Raw genomic sequence first — 25,027 nt, 5'->3', positions numbered from 1 at the left:
ATACAAGGCACAGGCCTATGGGTTCAAGACCCTGACCAGAGAGAAAGCTGCATTGAGGGGATAATATCTTGGATTTGCAACCAAAACTCTGCCAACTTTGTGAGGATATTTTTTAAAAATCAACCCAAAGCTCTATTCAAAAGACTTTGGCCAATATTGATTGCTAAAGAAAGGATTATTTGGTTGCTATGGTCATATTTCTGATTACAAGCATGTTTTTTCAGGTTCTTATCAGTCCAATTGATATTGGGACTAGCCTGGAATATTGACCGACAATTTTCACCTCTTCAACTCTCTTCACAACACCATCGACCTTTTCAAATAGGTTGAGGAAGGCCATCTTTTCCCCAGGGTAGGGGAGTCTTGAGGGCTCAGGTGAGAGAGGGCAGATTTAAAGGTTTCGGTCACCGTGTTGCAGGAAGGATGTCGTCGAGATGGAGAGGGCACAGAGATTTACAAGGATGTTGTCAGGACTTGGGCGGGGGGGGGGGGGTGTGAATGTGCCACAGGGAGAGGTTGGGCAGGCTGGGGCTTGGTGCGCAGAAGGTTAAGAGGGTCTCAGAGAGGTGGACAAAATCAAGGGGGAATAGATTGGGAGAACTCAGAGAGTCTTTTGCCCAGAGTCGGGGAAACCGGTAATCAGAGGACATGGGTTTAAGGTGAGGGGTGGGGAAAGGGATTTAACAGGAACCGGAGGGGTCATTTTTTTTCTCTCCCTTATACAGAGGGTGGTGGGTGTAATGGAATAGGCTGCTGGAGAAGGTGGTTGAGGCAGGTAATATTGCAATGTTTAAGAAACAAATGGACAGATAGATGGATAGGATATGGGTCGAACACAGGCAGGTGGGACCAGTGTGGGTGGGACATCCTGGACAGGGTGAGCAAATTGGTCCGCATCTTTAATTTTGTAAGTGGAGTCTGTGGAAGGCACGTGCAAATCTTTCCCAACCAGAGAAAAGAACAGCATGCCACAAACATCATGCCCAGGTTAACCTCAAACTCTGCTCCCTGCACAGTTCTGGACCCATCATACATCAACGGGGACCATGTGGAAAGGGTCACTGCTTTCAGGTTTCTGGGCATGCACTTTGCTGAAGATCTCTCCTGGACCACCAATACCATCACAGTCAATAAAAAGGCACAGCCACGACCCCATGTCCTGAGGATCGTCAGGAAAAATCAAACTGCTGCTGGCCTTCTATCGCCACTCCATGGGCCTACTGAATGCCCATGTAGTTTGCCAGCTGCTCGGCAGAAAACAAGAGAGCCCTTCAGAGGGGCATCAATACGGCCCTCTTTGGAGGAGTTGTACAGATGCCTCAGTAGAGCAGCCAACATCCCGAGAGACCCTGACCACCCTGGTCATCAACTGTTTTACCTGCTGCCCTTCAGTACATGTCTGAGGTCCATTAAAAACAGTTCTTACCCCAGAGCCATACATAACTGAACAACGGCAAACATTGAATATTGTGCTTTTCTATCTTTTTTTTGATGTACATGTTCACCGTCAGAATGTGCACTCAACTCCTTGTGCAATGACAATAAAAGGTCATCTTATCTGATTCATGTGTCTGTCGAGAAGCTTCTTAAACACTGCCATCATGTCTGCTTCCCCCACTGCCCTTGGGAGCCCATTCCAGGCGCCCCACACATCTCCCTGAAACTTCCCACCTAACTCATCTTAAATGCACGTCCCCTTGTACATGACTTTATTTTCACCCTGGGGATAAAGCTTCTCACTGGCCATCCTATCGCCACCTCCCATAATTTAATAAATTTCGATCAGCTCTCCCCTCAGCCTCCGACGCTCCAGAGAAAACAACCCAACTTTGTCCCACCTCTCCTCCTAAGCTCATACCTTGGAAACCAAGCAGCATCCTGGTAAACCTCTTCTGCATCCTTCTCAAAGGCTCCACATCCTTCCTGCAATGGGGCGACCAGTCCTCCACGTGCAGACCCACCCAAAAAATATTGCGATCTCAGGGGAGGGCGGAGATGGGACTCTTGCTCACCTCCCTGGAGACACCTTTGACCCTGCACCTAGACTTCCTCAACTAAACAAGAATGATGCAGGACCATGAAGAGAGAGAATGGGGTAGGGATGGGGGCAGGTGGGATGGGGGCAGGTGGGATGGGGGCAGGTGGGATGGGGGCAGTTGACCTGGGGGAGAAGGAGGGATGGAAGCAGGTGGGATGGGGGCAGTTGACCTGGGGGAGAAGGAGGATGGAAGCAGGTGGGATGGGGGCAGGTGACCTGGGGGGCAGGAGGGATAGGGGCAGTTGACCTGGGGGAGAAGGAGGGATGGAAGCGGTGGGATGGAGACAGGTGACCTGAGGGGCAGGAGGGATGGAGACAGTTGACCTGGGTGGCAGGAGGGATGGAAGCTGGTGGGATGGGGGAAGTTGACCTGGGGGGCAGGAGGGGATGGGGCAGGTGACCTGAGGGCAGGAGGGGATGGGGGCAGGAGACCCGGGGGTAGGAGGGATGGGAAGCAATAGGGATGGGACACAGAGACAATGTTCATTACACACACACACACACACACACACACACAATAAATCATGTTCACATTGTAGGATTAATAAGCTATAAACATGTGATTATCACACTTCACAGTTTGATCAAATACTTTTTTCACAAGATACTTTTGAAACAATATTCTATGACTGGGAAAAGTGGCTTACTCGCCCTGGGGAAACGCGTGACTTCAGGACCACCAACGAATGAATCCATGGCAGATATCCAAAAAGGCAGCAGTTGATTTACAAGGCCAATACTTGTGCGACATGGGTGTTATTGCTGCTTTGGCATTATTGAGAGGTAGGTGCACCTCGTGACGCCTGCCCACGGAACGAGCACACGCGGCAATACACGTTTGTGTGTAAAGCATTTCATTCGGGAGAGGGTCACACCTCATCTAATCCATCAGGTTGAACAGTCCCTCCGACACTACTGGGTCATGGTGGCTGCAAAGTGGACAAGCACCCAACAGGGAAACGTGAACAGCATCTCCTGAGCCTCTCTCTCCAGTGCCGCGGTCCAGTGAACACTGCAGCCCCTAGGATACATCTCCTGATCACGCACTGAGTGGGCTTGGGGAAATGTATCAGCGTTCCTTAGTTACGCTCAAGCACACACACGTACACACCTACCCCCCTCCTATTCCCACCCCCTCATCCACTCTCACACACCAACCCCCCCACCCACATCAGCTCCATCTCTCTCTCACACCACCCTCCCTCATACCACCCCCCTCACTCACACCAACCCCAACCCCTCCAATTCACACCAGCCCCCCTCACTCACACTAACCCCCACCCTCCCACCAACCCCCCCACCTTCCCACCACACCACATACACAACCCCCGCAACCCCACCACATATCAACCGCCACCCCCACCCCCCCCCCCCACACTGACGCACCCCACACATGCACACTCTTTTCTTGGATAAAATCCAAGCTGAAATGAGTGTTGGATGGTGAAAATTGGAGGAAATGGTGCTGAGGGAATCAGGCACCGGCGACTGTGAGCCCATGTTCTGTCAGCGTTCAGATGAAGTCCAGTGGGGTTATTCCATAGGTTAGGACCTCTCAGGGGTATATGGACCCCAGGATCTAGTGAGTCACGCACTGGAAGACATTAAAAGTCTTGTCCCTACCCCGGCCACGCTCTCTTCACCTCTCCCCTCCTCATTGGGAAGAAGATTCAGGAGGGCAAGGTCATGCACCCCCAGACTCGAGGACAGTTAACCTATCCTTGGCAGAGTGTAGTAGTGCAGAGAAATAGGTTTGGTTTAAAACCGTGATTCAGCAAAGTGTGCAAACACTGTGATTGATGTAAACCACCGAGATGCTGCAGGAACAGTGTCCGCCGGAGGTAAAGGCTTTAGATGAAGAAGGGTTCAGGCCCGAATCGTCAGTAATACATCTTCATCTCCTATGTACACTGCAAAACCGGCCGAGATTTTCCAGCATCTCTGTGCTTTCACTTGGTTTTAAACAGCACAGTTTCAGAGACGAAGGGTCCATTTAGTATCTGAGAACTAGTTGGGAAGAAGCAAACCGTGAATCTGGAGGTCTGTGTTTTCAGACTCCTGTATCTTCCTGTCTGATGGAAGATTGGGGGGGGGGGGGGAGGTGGGAGAAGGGAAGGGGGCTGGGGCTGGAATAGGCTTTTTAAATTTGTTGGCCAAGATTGGTGGGGGTAGCGGACAGTTTTAAGTTCTTTGGCGTAATTATCTCCTGGACTAACCCTGCCGATGCGATGGCCAAGGAAGTGCGCCAGCTTCACGACTTCCTCAGATGCCAGGGGAAGGTAGGCTGGTCCCCGGGTCCCTTAACAGCCGCACCATCCTGTCGTGGTGTGTGACCACAAGAACCGCAAAGGGTTGTGAACGTGGCTCAGACCATCACCTCCTCCCCCCATCTTGAATTCCAGCTGCCTCGGAAACACATGGTCACATATGTGCTTGATCACCACCAGATTCAAGGGCAGCTTCTTTCCTGCTGTTAACAGACTCCTAAATGAACCTCACAGTGGCGGAATTACATTGCACTTGCTCTAACTGATCTCTGTCACTCTGCACTATATTCTGTGTGTTTTACTGCTGTACTGTATATGGGCTGAGGCACTGGACAGCTCACAAAACACATTTCTCACTGGATCTTGGTGCACATGACCATAAACCCAAGGAAGTGTAATATCGTGCAATTTCGACCACAGATGCCCAGTCCTGCCGATGGCTCTTCCAAGAGCTTGGCTTATTGGAGATTAGGCTAGGCATCACATCCAAGTTGTAAGTGCTTGTGCGGCGGTGGGGGAAACAAGCCAGCTCCTCTATTTCACCCGCTGGTGGATGGTGACGCAGCCATGGTAACTGACGCACCGCGGCATGTTGGACACGTGGCTCAGGTTGCTCGAGGTGGGGTCCACACAGAGCACTTGGTCCGTGCCTTCTGCCAAAGCATCCTTCCCTCCCAAAATATAAAGCATCCCATTGCAGACCGTCAACCCACTGTTCTCCTGGGGATCACAGAAAGAAGCAAGGTCAGTGTTTATACAATCAGTGTAGGTAAATTATTGGAAGGTGTTCTAAAAAATTGGATATACAAGATTTGGATTGCCAGGGACTGATTAGAAACAGTCAACATGGATTTATGAGGGGAAAGATCATGTTTGACCAACCTTAATCGAATTTTTTGAGGAAGTTACTAGGAAAGTCGATAAGGGTAAGTCAGTGGATGTTGTGTATTTGGACTTTAGTTAGGCCTTTGACAAGATTCCTCAGGGAAAGTTAGATCATTAGGTATTAACATTGAATTTGTAAAATGGATTCAAGAAAGGTTGAACAGGAGATGCCAGAGAGTAGTGGCAGATAAGTGTTTGTCAGATTGGAAGCTGGCAATGAGTGGTGTGCCTCAGGGTTGACTATTGGGTCCATTACCGTTTGTCATATACATGTATGATCTGGATGACGGGATGGAAAGTTGGATGAGTAAGTCTGCAGACGATACCAAGATAGGCAGAGCTGTGGATAGTGAGGAAGGGTTTCAAAGCTTGCAGAGGGATTTAGGCCAGTTAGAAGAGGGGGCTGAAAGATGGAGTTTAATGCAGATAAGCGTGAGGTGTTATATTTGGAAAGGGCTAATCAAAATAGGACATATATGTGGAATGGTGGGGCATTGAAGAATGCAGTAGAACAGACGGATCTAGGAATAATGATACAGAGTTCCTTGAATGTGAAGTCACAAGTGGATAGGGTGGTGAAGGAAGCTTATGGTATGTTGGCCTTTATGAATCAGAACATTGAGTCTAGGAGCTGGGATGTTATGTTAAAATTGTACAAGACCACAAATGTGTACATTTGTACAAATGTGAGGCCACATTTGGAGAATTGTGAACATTTTTGGTCATCAAAGTATAGGAAAGATATCAACAATTTGGAGAGAGTGCAGAGAAGATTGACTAAAATGTTGCTGGGATTACAGGGTCTAAGTTATAGGGAAAGGTTAAATAAGTTTGGTTCTTTATTCTTTGAGAATAGAAGATTGAGAGGGGATTAGATTGAGGTATTTAAAATTATTAGGGGTGTAGATAGAGTTGATGTGGAGAAGCTTTCTCCTTTAAGAAAGGGGGAGATACAAACGAGAGGACGTGAGCTTAGAGGAGTTTAGAGGAAACATGAGAGGGGAAAACTTCTTTACTCAGAGAGTGATGGGTGAGTGGAACAAGCTTCCAGACAAAGTGCCGGAGGCAGGCTTGAAATGAACTCTTAAGGAGAAGTCGGATATGGATGGGAAAGGAATGGAGGGTTAAGGGTTGAGCCTAGGTCAGTGGAGTTAGGTGGGAGGGAGTGTTCGGCATGGACTAGAAGAGACGTTGGCCTGTTTCTGTGCTGTAATTGTTATATGATTATATAGTTACCATGAAAGTTGATAAAGGTCCCACATGGGAGGTTAGTCAGGAAGGTTCAGACGCTAGGTATTCATAGTAGTGAACTGAGTTCAATAATTCAATAATGGCTGGATGGAAGAAGCCAAAGAGTAGTGGTGGATGATGCTTCTCAGATTGAAGGCCTGTGACTAGTGATTCGCCTCAGGAATCAGCCATGGAACCATTGTGGTTTGTCATCTATATCAATGATCTGGATAATAATGTGGTGAATTGGATCAGCAAGTTTGCAGATGACACTAAGATTGGAGGCGTTGTGGACAGTGAAAGTGGTTTTCAAAGCTTGCAGAGGGATCTGGACCAGCTGCCAAAATGAGCCAGAAAATGGCAGATGGAATTTAATGCAGACAAGTGTGAGGTGTTGCATTTTGGAAGGACAAACCAAGAAAGGACATACACGGTAAATGGTCGGGGACTGAGGAGTGCGGTAGAACAGAGGGATCTGGGAATACAGGTACACAATTCCCTGAAAGTGGTGTCACAGGTGGATAGGGTTGTAAAGAGAGCTTTTGGCACATTGCCCTTCATAAATCAAAGTATTGAGTACAGGAATTGGGATGTTATGGTAAAGTTGTTCAAGATATTGGTGAGGCCAAATTTGGAGGATTGTGTGTAGTTTTGGTCACCGAACTACAGGAAAGATATCAATAAGATGGAAAGGGTGCAGAGAAGTTCCAGACTTCAGGAACTGAGTTACAGGGAAAGGTTAAACGGGTTAGGACTTTATTCCCTGGACATAAAAGAATGAGGGGAGATTTGATCAAGGCATTTAAAATTATGAGGGGGAGAGACAGAGTAAATGTAGGTCGGCTTTTTCCATTGAGTGGAGGTGAGACACAAACCAGAGGACATGGTTAAGGGTGAAAGGGGGAAAGTTTAGGAGGAATGTCTTCACATAGAGAGTGGTGGGAATGTGGAACGAGCTGCCAGCTGAGGTGGTGAATGTGGGCTCAATGTTAACATTGAAGAAGAATATAGATGTGTACATGGAAGGGAGGGGTATGGAGGGATATGGATTAGGTGCCGGTCAGTGGGAATAGGTTAAAAAAAAAGTGGTTCTGCACAGTCTAGAAGGGGCCTGTGTCTGTGCTGTAATGTTCTATGGTTCTAAGGGCCAGTTTCTGCACAGAATGTCCATTTTATTTTATAAACAAGTACAACTGGGTGACCAGAATTGCTGGCAATACAGTTGTGGGCCTTTTCCATGTTGTAAGACTTCAGGTTCATCAACATTATGTTGGCAAATTCTGGTTTGATGTTTACCAGATGCTGTGGCAGAATTTGAAACTCTGAAGTACTTATAGAACACAGGAGCAAGCCCTTCGGCCCATCACTTCTGTTCTAAACATAATACCCAAATTAAACTGAACCTCTGCTGCCTGCATGAGCTCCATACCCCTCAATCGCCTTCGCATTCATTCATCAAGAAGCCTGTTTAGTACCACAATTGAATCTGCTTCCACCACACCTCAGGCAGCCTGCTCCAGGCAACCACCACTCCGTGTGCCATGCACATCTCTTTTAAACTTTTCCTACTCTCACCTTAATGCTGATGGCTCCATGCAGGCCTGTTAGAGGAGACGACAGTTTTTATTTTTAAACTCTGCAACCACGGAGGCCTGTGGTCAAGATGGCCGCACGTGCTGGGCAGTGATCCACGAGGGGTTGCGGATTCTGGGGGAGCTGCGGACTGGTGCAGGGCACCAGAAACAGGGAGCGTGCACCCCGTTGAGAAGCAAGGGAGACAAGCCTACAGGGACGACCACGGCCACAGACCAGCGAGGTCCTCAGTGGCTGAAGGACCCACACAGGCTACTGGTGATTTGGGACCTACACCAGTCTGGCCACTGGGATCCAGGTATTTGAACCGGGATTCGAGGGGGTGCTGAGGGCAAGAGGGGTTCCTGAAGGTCCTCTGACGCTGAAGGCTTCCTCATCAGGTCAGAGATTTAGATGTGGAGCTCGGGTTGCCCGAACTGGAATCTGAGAAGCTGCAGAAGTGCTGGAGGAGAATCCACGGACACTCAGTTCACCTCCTTTGCTTCTCTTTCTCTCACTCTTTGGGACACCAGGCAATGCTCATGGCGACTCGTTGCCTTGTGGCAGAGGATCGCTGGAGTTTCCCTCTCCACCCCCCATCCCTAAAGAGAGCCCAATCCACCCTCCACACAGCATCTTTCAGCTGCTCCCATCAGGGAAGAGATACAGGAGGATCAGAGCCAGTACCACCAGGCTGAGGAACGGCTTCTTCCCTCGGGCAGTGAGAATTCTGAATGACCAAATGAACTCCTCACACTAACCCTCCGAGACTCTCATTTGTACAATAGTTATTTTTTCTAGATAAAATATTCATCCTGCATATGTATTATTTGTCTGTATGTGCGTTACATCTGGTTGTGTGTCTGCGTGTTTTGCACTGAGGACCGGAGAACGCTGTTTTGTCGGATTGTCCTTGTACAATCAGATGACTATAAACTAGAACTTGAGACGAGAGTTGAAGTATATCATGCAAGGAATCTTGAAACACACATCCTCCGACACTTGACATTTTTACCCTGGAGTAAATATTCTGACTGCTAACCTAATGCCTCTCATAGTTATATAAACCTCAATCAGGCCTCCTCTCAGCCCGGAAAGGTCCAGAGAAAGCCACCCAAATTTGTCCATCTTTACAACAAACTTCCAGGGAATGGAAATCACAGATATCTAATTGGTTTGATCAAACATGGACGTCTTACCAGTGGTCCTGGAGTACGAGTCAAAATTGACCACAAGTCTTGTCTGGGGTCATACTGGTATATGCACTCCACAAGGCCTCCCATCACATAGATCAAGTCATTCAGGCTCACAGCATTAATGCATCTTTGAGCAAAAGGAGTGGAGCTTGAAAACGTCCATTCATCCTTCCGTTGATTGTAGGTTTGCACCTGCAAAAGGAACACGTAAACTTGGGAATGTGACCATGGCGGTGGACCAGCGAGGGGGCTCAGCGGCCAAGGGACCCACACCGGCTGCTGTCAGGTGACCCACACAGGCTGTGGGAGACCTGCTCGTGGGAGTCGAGAGGGCGCTGAGGGCAAGAAGGGCTCCCACTGGGTCTCAGGTGCTGAAGGCTTCCTGACCGTGTCGGAGGTTTGGGTCTCGAGCCGATGGAGGCTTGCAGCGCTGGAGGTGAATCCACGGACACTCAGTGTCTCTGAAGGGACTGTTTCTCATTTTCCTATTGTTAGGGGCGCCGGGCAATGCTCTTGGCAACTTTCTGTCTGCCTTACAGCAGGCTCAAGTTGAAGTGTACCTATCTATCAATAAGATAGAAAGAGTGCAAAGATTTACTAGGATGTTGCCCAAACATCAGGAACTGAGTTACAGGGAAAGGTTAAACAGGTTAAGGCTTTATTCCCTGGACCGTAGAAGAATGAAGGGAGATTTGATAGATTTAAAATTATGAAGGGGGAGACAGACTAAACATAGATAGACTTTATTCTACTGAGGGGAGGTGAGATACAAACTAGAGGATATGGGTTAGGGGTGAAAGGGGAAAAGTGTAGGGGGAACTTGTTCACCCATTGTGGTGGGGGTGTGGAACGAGCTGCCAGCTGAGGTGGTGAATGTGGGCTCAATTTAAACATTTAAGAGGAATTTGGTCAGATACTTGGATGTGCTATGGACTGGATGGAGGAAAGTGGGACTGGGGTAAAATGAAAATGGTGTGGTACAGACTAGAAGGGCCAAAGGGCCTGTTTCTGTGCTGTCGTGTTCTACATTAAACTTTTTTCATGACAATAAGATGAACCTTTGACCTCTCCATTGATGTTGCTGAGCGAGGGATTTAAAAATTAAACAGGATACAAGGGAGAACTTTCAGTCTTCAGTTCCAACCAGAGGATCGCTCGCATCTACCACCTCCCTATTATCGGGGTAGCTCATGGATTACCGCTAGTTAGAGGCATAGACAAGTTAACAGTCATAATCTTCCAGACCCCTCATGGGTATGGGAGTCCATAACTGTGCTCCTCTAAAACTAGGAGAGAGGAGAAAGATTTGAAAGGGACCCGAGGGACAAGGTTTTCCCACACAGAGGGTGCCGGGGGCGTGGAAAAAGCTGCCAGAGAAAGTAGGAGAGGAAGGGACAATCTCAAGACATTTGGACAGGTACATGGACAGGAAAGGTTGAGGAGGGGTATGGGTAAAATGGAACTAACTTAGGAAAGGCAGCATGAGTGACATGGACAAGTCAGGTTAAAAAGCCACTTAAATGTTTCTTTTCCAATTTTAGACAAACAGCACATTAACAGCCCGTGAGCCTGTGATCCCCAACTACCCCAATTAACCTACAACCCCGCACACTTTTGGAGAGTGGGCAGAAAGTGGGACCACCCGGAGGAAGCCCTTGGAGACACAGGGAGAAAGTGCAAACTCCTTACAGACAGCAGCAGATTAGAACCTGGGTCGCTGGCGCTGTAACGGCATGACGCTAACCGCTGTGCCAACTGTGCCACCCTATTGCTGTCATTGAACTATTTCGAATGTTGAAATGAGTGGATGTAGAAAAGCAGTTTCCCACGGTGGGAGTCCAGGGCAAGAGGGCACAACTTCAGGATTAAAGGGCATCCACTTAGAACAGAGATGTGGAGAAATTTCTTCAGCCAGAGGGTGATAAATCTGTGGAATTTGTTGCCACAGGTGGTTGTGGAGGCCAGGTCTTTGGGTGTATTTAAGGCAGAGATCGATAGGTTCTTGATTAGCCAGGGCTTCAAAGGGTATGGGGAGAAGGCCGAGCAGTGGGGCTGAGTAGGGAAATGAATCAGCTCATGATTGAAATGGTGGGATAGATTCAATGGGCTGAATAGCCTGTTTTCTCCTATGCCTTAATCTCGTGACGTGGTTAAAGCAACACTGTTACAGCATCAGCGACCCTTGGTTTGAATCCGCCACTATCTGCAAGGAGTTTGTATGTTCTCCCTGAGATCTGCGTGGGTTTTCCACCCCGAATGCTCTGGTTTCCACCCACCATCCAAAAGCCCAAGGTTATTTGGTAATAATTGAGCATCACAGGCTTCGTGGGCTGAAAGAGCCTTCTACAGTACAGTCTCATTAAAACCCCGCTCAGAAGAGGTTCTGAACATATAACGATTCCAGCACGGAAACAGGCCATTTTGGCCCTTCTGGTCCACACCGAAGCAAGTCCTCTTCCCTAGCCCCACCTACCTGCTCCCTGCCCATAACCCTCCATTCCCCTCCCGCCCATATACCTATCCAATTTTTCCTTAAGTGACAAAATGGACCCTGCCGCCACTACTTCTCCCAGAAGCTCATTCCACACTCCCACCACTCTGAGTAAAGAAGATCCCCCTCATGTTACTTCTAAGCTTTTGCCCCTTAACTCATGACCTCTTGTTTCAGTCTCTCCTACTCTGAATGGGAAAAGCCTTTCCACATCAACTCTTATCATAATCTTAAATACCTCTATCAAATCCCCCCTCAACCTTCTACTCTCGAATCCATTGGTGTCTTACCTTGGAGGAATTTAACTCATTATTCACCGCTCCCCCAATGACGTAGATTTTTTTTAAGCAGGCAGCCACAGCTGCGGAGCTCACTGCTTCCAATAAAGGAGCCACAAAGCTCCAGGAGTTCATGGAAGAATCATAGCACTCGACACTGGACATCCTGCGCCATCCATTAAAGCCGCCCACTGCATAAATCTGAATAGTCAGAATGACATGCAATTAGTTTCAGTCAGGGACAATACTTTCTTCTGCCACCCACTTGAGGGGCCCAGTGGGTCAGGCAGCATCCATGGAAAGAAGTGGTCATTAAACAAAAGTTGGTGGCAGCTGTTTGTGCAAGGCTCTTGCAGCGCCAGCGACTGGGGTTCGAATCTGACACCGTCTGTAAGGAGTTTGCATGTTATTCCCGTGCCTGCATGGGTTTTACCCATGGGTGGGGCTCCGGTTTCCTCCCGCGGTTCAAAACGTGCCAGGGATGCAAGTCAATTGGGCGGCGTGGGCCTCATGGACCAGAAGGGCCTATTGCCGTGCTGCGTGTCTAAATCTAAAATGTAAATGTTTTAAGCAGAGATCATTTCTCCCCATAGATGCTGCCCGACCTGCTGAGTTCCTCCTGCTTCTCATTGCTTGCATTTCTGCCTATTTCCCTCATTCCACTCTCGGTCATGACTTGGACTTTGAGCCTAAATAGATTAATTTATGGGAACAGATTTACAGTGGCACCTGGTTCTGGTGAAGTCTCTCAAATGATTTCCTGAAGAAGGGCTCGGGCCCGAAAATGTCGACTGTCTATTGCCTTCCTTGAATAAGAACAGAATACGTATGTACAGAATTAGGCCATTCAGCCCATCAAATGATAGGGTGAGAGCGCGACAGTGAGTGAGACATAGAGTGAGCAAGAGAGAGTGCGCAATAGAGGAAAGGAGATAGGGAGGAAGCTTTGGGGTAGAGGGAGGGAGGGGTTACAGAAACTGGTGGTCGACGTTAATGCCATCTGGTTGGCAAGTGCCCAGACAGAAGATAACCCCTTCCCCCATCTTCATCCATCATCATATAGAAGGAACCAAAATCTGGAACGCTATCCATGAAGACTTTGGGACTAAATGGAGATTCCACGATGAAAGTTGAGAACTCGGAGTGGGGGGGGGGGGGGTAGGTTAATTGAATGGCAGTACAAACCTACCCCAGAGGAGTGGACACTGGGTACCTCTCCTTTGCCCAGAGATGAAATGAGCACCAATGACTTCCCATTGCAGGGTCATACCTTGCCTTGTAGAGCCACCATCTTATGCCTCCACCTTCCTTTATTTAAATGTGCCACTCGCAGCCAGACGTTAAGCACAGAGTTGTACATCCACACGTCCTTGGTGTATAGATGCCCACCTGAGTGACCACAGGGGGAAAAAAACAAGTTATTATTGAATCATTCCGAATGTTGAAAGGGATGGACAGAATAGATATAGAAAGGTTGTTTCCCACAATGGAAAAGTCTACAATAAGAGGACACAACTTCAGGATTGAAGGGTATCTGCTTAGAACAGAGATGTGGAGGATCTGTTTTGGGGTCCCTTGCTGTTTGTCATTTATATTACTGATCTGGATGATGGGGTAGTAAATTGGATTAGTAAACATACGGATGATACAAAAATAGGTGGAGTTGAAGGTTTTCAGAGATTGTAGAGGGATTTGGACGTTTTAGAAGAGTGGGCTGAAAGATGGCAGATGGAGTTTAATGCTGAGATGTGTGAGGTGCTTCATTTTGGTGGGAATAATCAAAACAGGACATAGGTAGTAAATGGGAGGGCATTGAGGAATGCAGTGGAGCAGAAAGATCTAGGAATAACGGTTCATCGTTCCCTGAAGGTAGAGTCTCATGTGGATAGAGTGGTGAAGAAGGCTTTTAGTATGCTGGCCTTTATAAATCAAAGCATACAATACAGGAGTTGGGAGGTGATGTTGAGACGGTTCAAGGCATTTGGTGAGGCCAAGTTTGGAAAACTGTGTGCATTTCTGGCCACTGAATTAGAGGAAGGATATCAACAAGGTAGAGAGAGAGTGCAGAGAAGATTTACAAAGATGTTACCTGGGTTTCAGAACCAGAAAGATTTAGCAGATTTGATCTTTATTCCTTGGAGCGTAGAAGGTTGAGGGGGGATTTGATATTTAATATTATGAGGGGGATAGGTAGAGTTGATGTGGATCAGCTTTTTCCTTTGTGGGTAGGAGAGATTGAAACAAGAGGTCCTGAGTTAAGAGTTCAGGGGCAAAATTTAGAAGTAACATGAGGGGGAACTTCTTCACTCAGAGAATGGTGGGAATGTGGAATGAGCTTCCGGGAGGAGTAGTGGCGGCAGGGTCCATTTTGTCTTTGAAGGAAAAATTGAATGGGTATATGGATGGAAGGGGAATGGAGGGTTATGGGCAGGGTGCAGATAGGTGGGGCTGGAGGAGAGGACTTGGTTCAGTGCGGACTAGAAGGGTCGAGATGGCCTGTTTCATTGCTGTAATTGTTATATGGTTATATATTAATTTCTTCAGCCAGAGGGTGGTGAATCTGTGGAATTCATTGTCACAGGTGGTTGTGGAGGTCAGGTCATCGAGCGTATTTAAGGAAGAGTTCTTGATTAACCAGGGTATCAAAAGGTTATGGGGAGAAGGCCGGACAGTGGGGTTGAGTGGGAGAATGGATCAGCTCATGATTGCAGGGCAGATTCAATGGGCTGAATGGCCTATTTCTGCTCCCACGTCTTATGGTCTGAAAATAAACAGGATGCTGGAATCTGAAGCGTAAAACCACTGCGGTCCAGGCAGCCTCTGTGAAAGAATCAGGGAGGCGCAGAGATAAGGCAACCAGTCATGGTCATGGTCTTTCTCCCCCAGCGAAGGGAGGTCTAAAACTTGAGGGCATAGATTTGAGACAAGGAAGAAATGATTTAAGAGGAGCCGAAGGGCCACCTTTTCCCCACACAGAGGGTGGTGGGTATACAGAATGAGCTACCGGAGAAAGTGGTAGGGTTGGGGACAATTATTATGATCAGAGATCAATTACAGCAAGAAACAGGCTATCTCGACCCCTCTAGTCTGTGCCAAATCATTTTTTTCCACCCTCGACCCACTGACCTGTACCCAACCCATATCCGTCCATACCTCTCCCATCCATGGACCTGTCCAAATTCTTCATAAATGTTATAATTGAACCCTCATTCACTACTTCAGCTGGCAGCTCGTTCCACACTCCCACCACTCTCTGTGAAGAGGTTCCCCCTGAACTTTTCCTCTTTCACCATTAAATGTAGACAGGGACATAGAGAAAAATCGAGGGAAATGGACCAAACACAGGCAAATCAGACTATTACGGACAAGTTGAGCTAAGGGCCTAGCTTCTGTGCTCTAAAGTTCTGAACTAAGTGTCCACATTGCAAGTCAAGATTATGAATCTGAATCACGTGCTTGCTTCCAAATGTCTGTATGCAGAAAGATGTCCACACACAGATGATTAAACATCTTCTTTCTTTGGCTTAGCTTCGCAGACGAAGATTTATGGAGGGGTAATGTCCACGTCAGCTGCAGGCTCGTTTGTGGCTGACAAGTCCGATGCGGGACAGGCAGACATGGTTGCAGCGGTTGCAAGGGAAAATTGGTGGGTTGGGGTTGGGTGTCTGGTTTTTCCTCCTTTGTCTTTTGTCAGTGAGGTGGGCTCTGCGGTCTTCTTCAAAGGAGGTTGCTGCCCGCCAAACTGTGAGGCGCCAAGATGCACGGTTTGAGGCGATATCAGCCCACTGGCGGTGGTCAATGTGGCAGGCCCCAAGAGATTTCTTTAGGCAGTCCTTGTACCCCTTCTTTGATGCACCTCTGTCTCGGTGGCCAGTGGAGAGCTCGCCATAGAACACGATCTTGGGAAGGCGATGGTCCTCCATTCTGGAGACGCGACCCACCCAGCGCAGTTGGATCTTCAGCAGCGTGGATTCGATGCTGTCGGCCTCTGCCATCTCGAGTACTTCGACGTTAGGGATGAAAGCGCTCCAATGAATGTTGAGGATGGAGCGGAGACAACGCTGGTGGAAGCGTTCTAGGAGCCCTAGGTGATGCATACATACTCCCATGGTAACACACATACTGTTGAATTTTCAAGCCAAAACTAGAAGCTGGAGGGGCTCAGAAAGTCAGGCAGTATTCGAGGAAAGCAAAGGACCGTCATTGGATCTCATAATAGCGCCAATCCAAAACAATGACTGTCCATCTCTCTCCACGGATGCTGCCTGACCTGCTCAGTTCCTCATCTTCTCCGCTCTTGCTCCAGATTCCAGCATCTGAAGCTTTGACGTTTAGTTCCATACATACCAAGATATAGTGATCAGGTTTTGCTTTGTGCACTATTCAATAAATCAGCCCAAACTGACAATGGAGATGATTCGCAAGCATGATGCCTGGAATAAAGAGATTAGCATCCATTTCACGGCTCTTGGACTGGACTCCTTGAGGTTGAGAAGGATAAATGGGGGGGGGGGGGGGAACCTCATAAAAGCATTTTGAATGGGGAAAGGTCTGGACAGAGTAGATGTTGCAAAGTTGTTTCCCATGGTGGGTGAGTCTAGGACAAGAGGGGACAACATCCAGGATTGATTTAAAACAGAAATGCAGAGGAATTTCTTTAGCCAGAGAGTGGAGAATCTCTGGAATTTGCTGCCATGGACAGCTGTGTGGGCCAAGTCACTGAGTGTATTTAGGGCAGAGATTGACATATCTGAATGGTATCAAAGGTTATGAGGAGAAGGCAACAGGGGTGGAGCTGAGTGGGGGAATGGATCAGCTCGTGATGGCAAGGTGGGGAAGATTCGATGGGCTGATTGGCCTACTGCTCCTACACCTCGTGGTCTTACTCAAATGCAGCAATTAGTTTGATAGTGAACCAAAAGTGGAGGGGGTTGCGCCAACTGGTGCACAGACAGGTTTCTGCAGTGTGGGACTTACCAGAGAGGAAGATGTCGTTCTTCAGGATGCATACGGCGAACTGAGTCTTGCTGTAGTCCGGTGTCTTCGCCAGCTGGGTCCACTGCCCAGTGGCCGGTTGGTACCGCTCCATGAATGGCAGGGTTCCCCACCCCTTCCTGTCGCACCCGCCCACCACTACGATAACCTCGGCGACATCTGCAAACCTGCACAAAGGGCAGACAGCTTAGATGAGGCTTGACCCTCGAGTGGGAACGCGTCTGTGCTGGCATGAGGACTCAACTCATTTTGCCCACCTCATAAACCCTTCTCCATGCATACACTGGTCCAAACGTTCCTTGAATGTTGAAATTGAACCCACTTCAACAGCTTCCTCCAAAAGCTCATTCCAGATACGAGCCACCCTTGGAGTAAAGGCGCTGCTTCTTCGCTCCTTCTTAAATCTCTTGCTTTAAATGGCTGCCATCCAATTTAAGAATTATCCACCCTGGAAAATGACAGCAAGCATCCGTGCCCCTCACGATTTAGAGATACAGTTCTCACCTTCCAGTCCACGAGCCCGAGCCGGCCAAATACACCCACGTGACCAATTAACCTACAAAACCTGCAAGTCCTTCGAACACGGGAGGAAACCAGAGTTCCCTGGAACATAAAGACAGCGGCAGATTCGAACCCATGTTGCTGATTCTGTAAAATTGTTGCGCTAACCTTGACTCCTCCAATATAAACCCCCACAAGGTCCCTACACTCCAGGGAATAAAGTCCCAGTCTATCCAACCTCTCTCCATAACTCAACCACTCCAATTCCAACATTGTCTTTTGTTTTAAATTTTTTATTTTTCACACCATTAATCACATTAACCATGATACACATTTTTTCCTTTTCACACATATACAATGTCATTTTCTCCCCCACCTCCCTCCTCCCCTCCCACCCTCCCCACCTCCCCCCTCCCGTCCATTTAAGGTATAAAATCTAGGATACATTAAACCAGTCAGACAATGTTGTCATTCAATAAAAATACACCAGAAATTCCACTGAGTCCATTCTTTTCATTTCCTTTTCCTTCCATTAACTTAGGTAGAGATTGTCCCCGGTAGGTTTTCACTATTGTATTTAATGTAAGGCTCCCATATTTGTTCGAATATTTCAATATTATTTCTTAAACTATATGTTATTTTTTCTAATGGAATACATTTATTCATTTCTATATACCATTGCTGTATTTTCAAATTATCTTCCAATTTCCAGGTTGACATAATACATTTTTTTGCTACGGCTAGAGCTATCTTAACAAATCTTTTTTGTGCATCCTCCAAATCAATTCCAAATTCTTTGTTTTTTATGTTACTTAGGAGAAAGATCTCTGGATTCTTTGGTATATTGTTTTCTGTTATTTTATTTAATATCTGATTGAGATCTTCCCAAAATTTTTCTACTTTTTCACATGTCCAGATTGCATGAATTGTTGTTCCCATTTCTTTTTTACATCGAAAACATCTATCAGATACTGTTGGGTCCCATTTATTTAACTTTTGAGGTGTAATGTATAGCCTGTGTAACCAGTTATATTGTATCATACGTAACCTCGTATTTATTGTATTTCTCATCGTTCCAGAGCATAACTTCTCCCATGTTTCCTTTTTTATCTTTATATTTAAATCCTGTTCCCATTTTTGTTTAGTTTTACCATTTGTTTCCTCATTCTCCTTTTCTTGCAGTTTAATATACATATTTGTTATAAATCTTTTGATTATCATTGTATCTGTAATCACATATTCAAAGTTACTTCCCTCTGGTAAACTCAAACTGCTTCCTAATTTGTCCTTCAAGTAGGATCTCAATTGGTAATATGCCAGTGCTGTATCTTGAGTTATATTGTATTTATCTTTCATTTGTTCAAAGGATAATAATCTATTTCCTGAAAAACAATTTTCTATTCTTTTAATCCCTTTTTTCTCCCATTCTCTAAAGGAAAGGTTATCTATTGTAAAAGGGAGTAACTTGTTTTGCGTCAATATTAGTTTTGATAATTGATAATTTGTTTTATTTCTTTCTACATGAATCTTCTTCCAAATATTGAGTAGATGATGTAATACTGGAGAACTTCTATGTTGTACCAATTTTTCATCCCATTTATATAATATGTGTTTAGGTGTCTTTTCCCCTATTTTATCTAATTCTAATCTAGTCCAATCTGGCTTTTCCCTTGTTTGATAAAAATCTGATAGGTATCTTAATTGTGCGGCTCTATAATAATTTTTAAAGTTTGGCAGTTGTAAGCCTCCTTGTTTATACCATTCTGTTAATTTATCTAGTGCTATCCTCGGTTTCCCCCCTTTCCATAAAAATTTCCTTATTATTTTCTTTAACTCCTTGAAGAATTTCTCTGTCAGTTGTATTGGCAATGCCTGAAATAGGTATAATATCCTTGGAAAAATGTTCATTTTAATACAGTTTATCCTTCCTATTAGTGTTAATGGTAAATCTTTCCAATGCTCTAAATCATCCTGTAATTTTTTCATTAGTGGATAATAATTGAGTTTATATAGTTGGCCGAGATTTTTGTTTATTTGTACACCTAGGTATCTTATTGCTTGCATTTGCCATCTAAATGGTGATTCTTTCTTAAATTTTGAGAAATCTGCATCATTCATAGGCATTGCTTCACTTTTATTTACGTTGATCTTGTAACCCGACACTTCTCCATATTCCTTCAATTTCTTATATAATTCTTTTATTGATAGTTCTGGTTCTGTTAAGTATACTATAACATCATCCGCAAATAAACTGATTTTATATTCCTTGTCTTTTATTTTTATCCCTTTTATATTATTTTCTGTTCTTATCAATTCTGCTAGTGGTTCTATAGCTAACGCAAACAATAAAGGCATCCCTGTCGCGTTGACCTGCTTAAGTTAAATTGCTTTGATGCATGTCCATTTACTGTCACTTTCGCTAATGGTCCCTTATATAATGCTTTAATCCAATTAATATACTTCTCCGGTAAACTGAATTTTTGCAATACTTTGAACAAATAATTCCATTCTACTCTGTCAAAGGCCTTCTCTGCGTCTAAAGCAACTGCTACTGTTGGTGCTTTATTCCCTTCTACTGCATGAATTAAGTTAATAAATTTACAAATATTGTCTGTTGTGCGTCTTTTTTTGATAAATCCAATTTGGTCTAGATTTACCATTTTCGGTACATACTCTGCTAATCTGTTTGCTAATAATTTAGCTATTATCTTATAATCTGTGTTAAGTAAAGATATATGACGCTGGTGAGAGTGGATCTTTCCCTTGCTTTAGTATTACTGTAATTATTGCTGTTTTACATGAATCTGGTAAGTTTTGTGTCTCATCAATCTGGTTGATTACATCCAGGAGGGGCGGTATTAATAAGTCTTTAAATGTTTTGTAGAATTCTATTGGGAATCCATCCTCTCCTGGTGTCTTATTATTTGGTAATTTTTTTATTATCTCTTGTATTTCTACTATTCCAAATGGCTCTGTTAATTTATTTTGTTCCTCTATTTGTAGTTTTGGTAGTTCAATTTTAGTTAGAAATTCATCTATTTTCCCTTCTTTCCCTTCGTTTTCAGTTCGGTATAATTGTTCATAGAATTCTCTAAAGTTTTCCTTAATTTCTTTTGGATTATATGTAATTTGTTTGTCTTTTTTCCTTGATGCCAATACCATTTTCTTAGCTTGTTCTGTCTTAAGCTGCCATGCTAGGATTTTGTGCGTTTTTTCACCTAGTTCATAATATTTCTGTTTTGTCTTCATTATATTTTTCTCCACCTTATATGTTTGTAGTGTTTCATATTTTATTTTTTTATCCGCCAATTCTCTTCTTTTAGTTGTATCTTCCTTCATTACTAATTCTTTTTCTATATTTACTATTTCCCTTTCCAACTGCTCTGTTTCCTGATTGTAGTCCTTCTTCATCTTGGTTATATAACTTATTATTTGCCCTCTAATGAACGCTTTCATTGCATCCCATAGTATAAACTTATCTTCCACTGATTCCATATTTATTTCAAAATACATTTTAATTAGTTTTTCAATAAATTCTCTAAAATCCTGCCTTTTAAGTAACATGGGGTTTAATCTCCATCTATACATTCTTGTAGGGATGTCCTCTAACTTTACTGTCAATATTAAGGGTGAATGGTCCGATAATATTCTAGCTTTATATTCTGTTTTTTTTTACTCTATCTTGCATTCGAGCTGATAACAAAAATAGGTCTATTCTTGAGTATGTTTTATGTCTACCCGAATAATATGAATATTCCTTTTCCTTTGGGTGTTGTTTCCTCCATATATCCAAAAGTTGCATTTCTTCCATCGATTTAATTATAAATTTGGTTACTTTGTTCTTTCTGTTAATTTTTTTCACAGTTTTGTCCATATTTGAATCCAAATTCAGGTTGAAATCCCCTCCTATTAATATGTTCCCTTGCGTATCTGCTATCTTCAAAAAGATATCTTGCATAAACTTTTGATCTTCTTCGTTAGGTGAATATACATTGAGTAGATTCCAAAACTCCGAATATATCTGACATTTTATCATTACATATCTCCCTGCTGGATCTATTATTTCCTCTTCTATTTTAAATGGCACATTTTTACTAATTAATATAGCCACTCCTCTTGCTTTTGAATTATACGATGCTGCTGTTACGTGTCCTACCCAATCTCTCTTTAATTTCTTATGCTCCAATTCAGTTAAATGTGTTTCTTGCACAAATGCTATATCAATTTTTTCTTTTTTCAGTAAATTTAGCAGTTTCTTCCTTTTAATTTGGTTATGTATTCCATTAATATTTAAAGTCATATAGTTCAACGTAGCCATTTTACTTTGTTTATCTTCCCTTTCCGTTTCTCCATCATTACCTTTCCTTCTTATCCATTTCTGTTTTCTTGTTTTGAACCCTTTATAAGACAACATTCCTAAAACATCAAACATTTTCCTTATTCTCCTATTTAAAACTTCTTTAGCCCCAATCCCCCCTTCCCCTCCTGAGTTGTCCTTTATCCCTTGTCGGACAACCACATCTCCCCTCTCCATTTGGATTTGTGAATTCACTCGCAAGCGTCAGCTGATTTTGCAGTGACCGTAACACCCCCCCATCCAGCCCCCCAGAAAAGATTTCACTTTTCATATGTGACAAAGGTCACTCTTTTAATTCCCTCCTTATTCCCTCTATTCCTTTTCCTTCCCTTATTAATTCTTGTCTGTACTATCTATATTTTCCTCTAAATACGGATACATTCATGTATGCACATTATACATATACACACACATATACCTCTTTACCCACATACATATAAATCGTGGTCATTTTTACTCTTATTACATGTCTTCATCTCTCTGTTTGTTTTGTAGTTGTTCTGCAAATTTCCTTGCTTCCTCCGGATCCGAGAATAGTTTTTTTTTTCCATAAGATCGTTTTCGATGTTTTGAACTCCTTCCTCTTCTTCAGGAGTTCAAAACTTATGTCTTTTTAGTTTGCAGTCTTTTGTACTCTCGTTACACGTCTTCCTCCCTCAGTCTATTTTTGTAATTGTTCTGCAAATTTTCGTGCTTCTTCTGGATCCGAGAATAGTCTGTTTTGTTGTCCTGGAATAAATATTTTCAATACTGCTGGATGCTTTAGTATAAATTTATACCCTTTCTTCCATAAAATCGCCTTTGCTGTATTGAACTCCTTTCTCTTCTTCAGGAGTTCAAAACTTATATCTGGATAAATGAAGATTTTTTGCCCTTTGTACTCCAGTGGCTTGTTGTCCACTCTTACTTTTTCCATTGTCTTCTCCAGTACCTTTTCTCTTGTAGTATATCTTAGGAATTTTACTAAAACAGATCTTGGCTTTTGTTGTGATTGTGGTTTAAAGGCCAATGCTCTATGTGCCCTTTCTATTTCCATTTCTTGCTGTAGTTCTGGACATCCTAGGATCCTAGGGATCCAATCTTTTATAAACTCTCTCATATTCTTGCCTTCTTCATCTTCCTTAAGGCCCACTATCTTTATGTTATTTCTTCTGTTATAATTTTCCATTATATCTATTTTCTGAGCCAACAGTTCTTGTGTCTCTTTAACTTTTTTATTAGATTCCTCTAATTTCTTTTTTAAGTCCTCTACCTCCATTTCTACTGCTGCTTCTCGTTCTTGCACCTTGTCCATTTTCTTTCCCATTTCTGATAAGGTCATATCTATTTTATTCATTTTCTCTTCTGTGTTGTTTATTCTTCTTCTTAAATCTTTAAATTCTTGCGCTTGCCATTCTTTAAATGACTCCATGTATCCATTAATAAGAGAAAGTACCTCCTTTATCTTGCCTTTCCCTTCTTCTTCTTCTATTTCCCTGTACCCTTCCTCTTCCTCTTCTTCTTCCTCTGGGTTGGCCATCTGTTGTTTCTTTGTGGCCCTTTCCTTCTCTTCTTTCTTGTTTCCATTGTCTTCTGTGGTCTCTTCTTGCTGCAGGTGTTCTGCAGCTGTCATTGCCGGCTGTGGAGATCGACTCCCCAGCTGGTCCCCCCTCCCGTCGGTGTGTTTTTTTTCATGCGCGGTTGCGCACTTTTACTCGGCTCAGCGAGCCATTTTTGTTGTCCAATTTCTACCGACCTGAGGGAGCAGGTTTCTCTCTCCACCGCGGGCCTCTTCGAACAGGTAAGGCCTTTTCCTTCATCTTCCGTTCTCTTCTCTTCCTCTCTTCTTACCATTGGTTTCGACTTTTCTTTTTTCGTCGCCATCTTCTTTCCACCTTTATACTCACTTTACTTTGATTTTTATTTTTGTGCCTTTGTGTTTTGCTTTGATTTTTCTGACTTTTCTGGAGAGGGCTGGAGTTCACCGTCTGGCCACTACTCCATCACGTGACTCCTCCAGTTCCAACATTGTCCTGGTGAATCTCTGCATCCCTTCCAACTCATTGACGTCAGTTACCCAAAAAGAAACTAAACCCTCCATACCCTGTAGCTCTCTATTTTTATTTCATCTATGTGCCTGTCTCCGATGCTCTTAAATGCCCATATTGTACCAGCTTCCACCACCACCCCTGGCAAGGCATTCCAGGCACCCACAACTTACCCCTGATGTCTCTCCTAAATATTCCTCCCTTCACATTGTACAGATGTCCTCTGGTGTTTGCTGCTCCAGCCCTGGATAAAAGACGTTGGCCATCTACCCTCGCTATGCCTCTCAGAATCTCAGTGAGTCACCTCTCCTTCTTCGCTTCAAAGAGAAAAGTCCCAGCTCTGCTAACCTTGCCTCACAAGACATGGTCTCCAATCTAGGCAAAATCCTGGTAAGAACCTCTCTTCTGCACCCTCTCCATAGCTTCCACATCCTTCCTGTAATGAGATAGCCAGAAGGTCATTTTTACCAGAGTGGAAATTTCATGCAGTGCTAAGGTGAGAGGGGAAATTTTATAGGGAAATTTTACAAGGCAGGGACCTGTGTGTAGGCAGATGGATTCGGGTTAAATTGGCATTGTGGTTGGCACAGGCAAGATGGGCCGAAGTCTGATCCCTACTGCCCTCTTCTATGGTTGATTTAACCCTTTCAGCTCCCTGTTACGAACCCTGAGGGCATTGCATTCTTCCTGAGATGCAGCACTCAGAGGGTGCTCCAGTGAAGCAGTGGAAAGTTCATTCCTCAACCGATTCACAGGAGAGCAGCTGGTCCAGCCTCCACCTCCCAGACCCAGGTTCAACCCCGACCTCGGGCGCAGGTCTGCGTGGAGTCTGCCCCCTTCTCCCCGTCACCGCAGGGGGAGGGGGTCCCTTCATCCCACCCTAGGTTTTCCCGCAGCTTCCAGATATGACAATTGATAGGTTAAATTACCTACTGTAAATCAGAAATTCTTAGAGAGGATGTGGGATTGAAGGGTCGCGTGCACACGTCTGCCAAAGAAGGTGCAGAATCTGATGGTCCCATTTCCGAACTGTCCCACCCTATGACACGCTAATTAATGATCAGGTCATCAATGATCATGGCAACAAGATACGATTATAATCAGCCAGAGTGTTCACGGACATTTCAACCTCTCATTGCTGCAGTCAGAGGTTCCCACCTGCTTCTAAAGGGCATCAATCATCCTGGTGT

At 44.7% G+C, this 25,027-nt stretch overlaps 1 protein-coding gene across 2 annotated transcripts in view; it reads right to left on the bottom strand.

The window, feature by feature from the left end:
- Window positions 1-3,463: 3,463 nt before the first annotated feature.
- LOC138740162 (kelch-like protein 24) overlaps window positions 3,464-25,027 on the bottom strand; it is a 43,483-nt gene continuing 21,919 nt past the window's right edge. The window contains exons 3-7 of one of the 2 annotated variants that reach the window (XM_069892559.1): window positions 16,935-17,119; window positions 13,228-13,346; window positions 11,970-12,158; window positions 9,192-9,380; window positions 3,464-5,025 (exon numbers count right to left, since the gene is read on the bottom strand). In XM_069892559.1, coding sequence (XP_069748660.1) covers window positions 4,840-5,025; window positions 9,192-9,380; window positions 11,970-12,158; window positions 13,228-13,346; window positions 16,935-17,119 — 868 coding nt within the window. In that variant the 3' untranslated portion in view covers window positions 3,464-4,839. The remainder of the gene's footprint in view (window positions 5,026-9,191; window positions 9,381-11,969; window positions 12,159-13,227; window positions 13,347-16,934; window positions 17,120-25,027) is intronic. The other variant, XM_069892560.1, reaches the window with a different exon arrangement.

The sequence above is a fragment of the Narcine bancroftii genome, chromosome 7 (genome assembly GCF_036971445.1).
Source record: "Narcine bancroftii isolate sNarBan1 chromosome 7, sNarBan1.hap1, whole genome shotgun sequence".
NCBI lineage: Eukaryota > Metazoa > Chordata > Chondrichthyes > Torpediniformes > Narcinidae > Narcine > Narcine bancroftii.
Note: the sequence above shows the minus strand (reverse complement) of the source record. Positions and strands in the feature narration are given on the sequence as shown.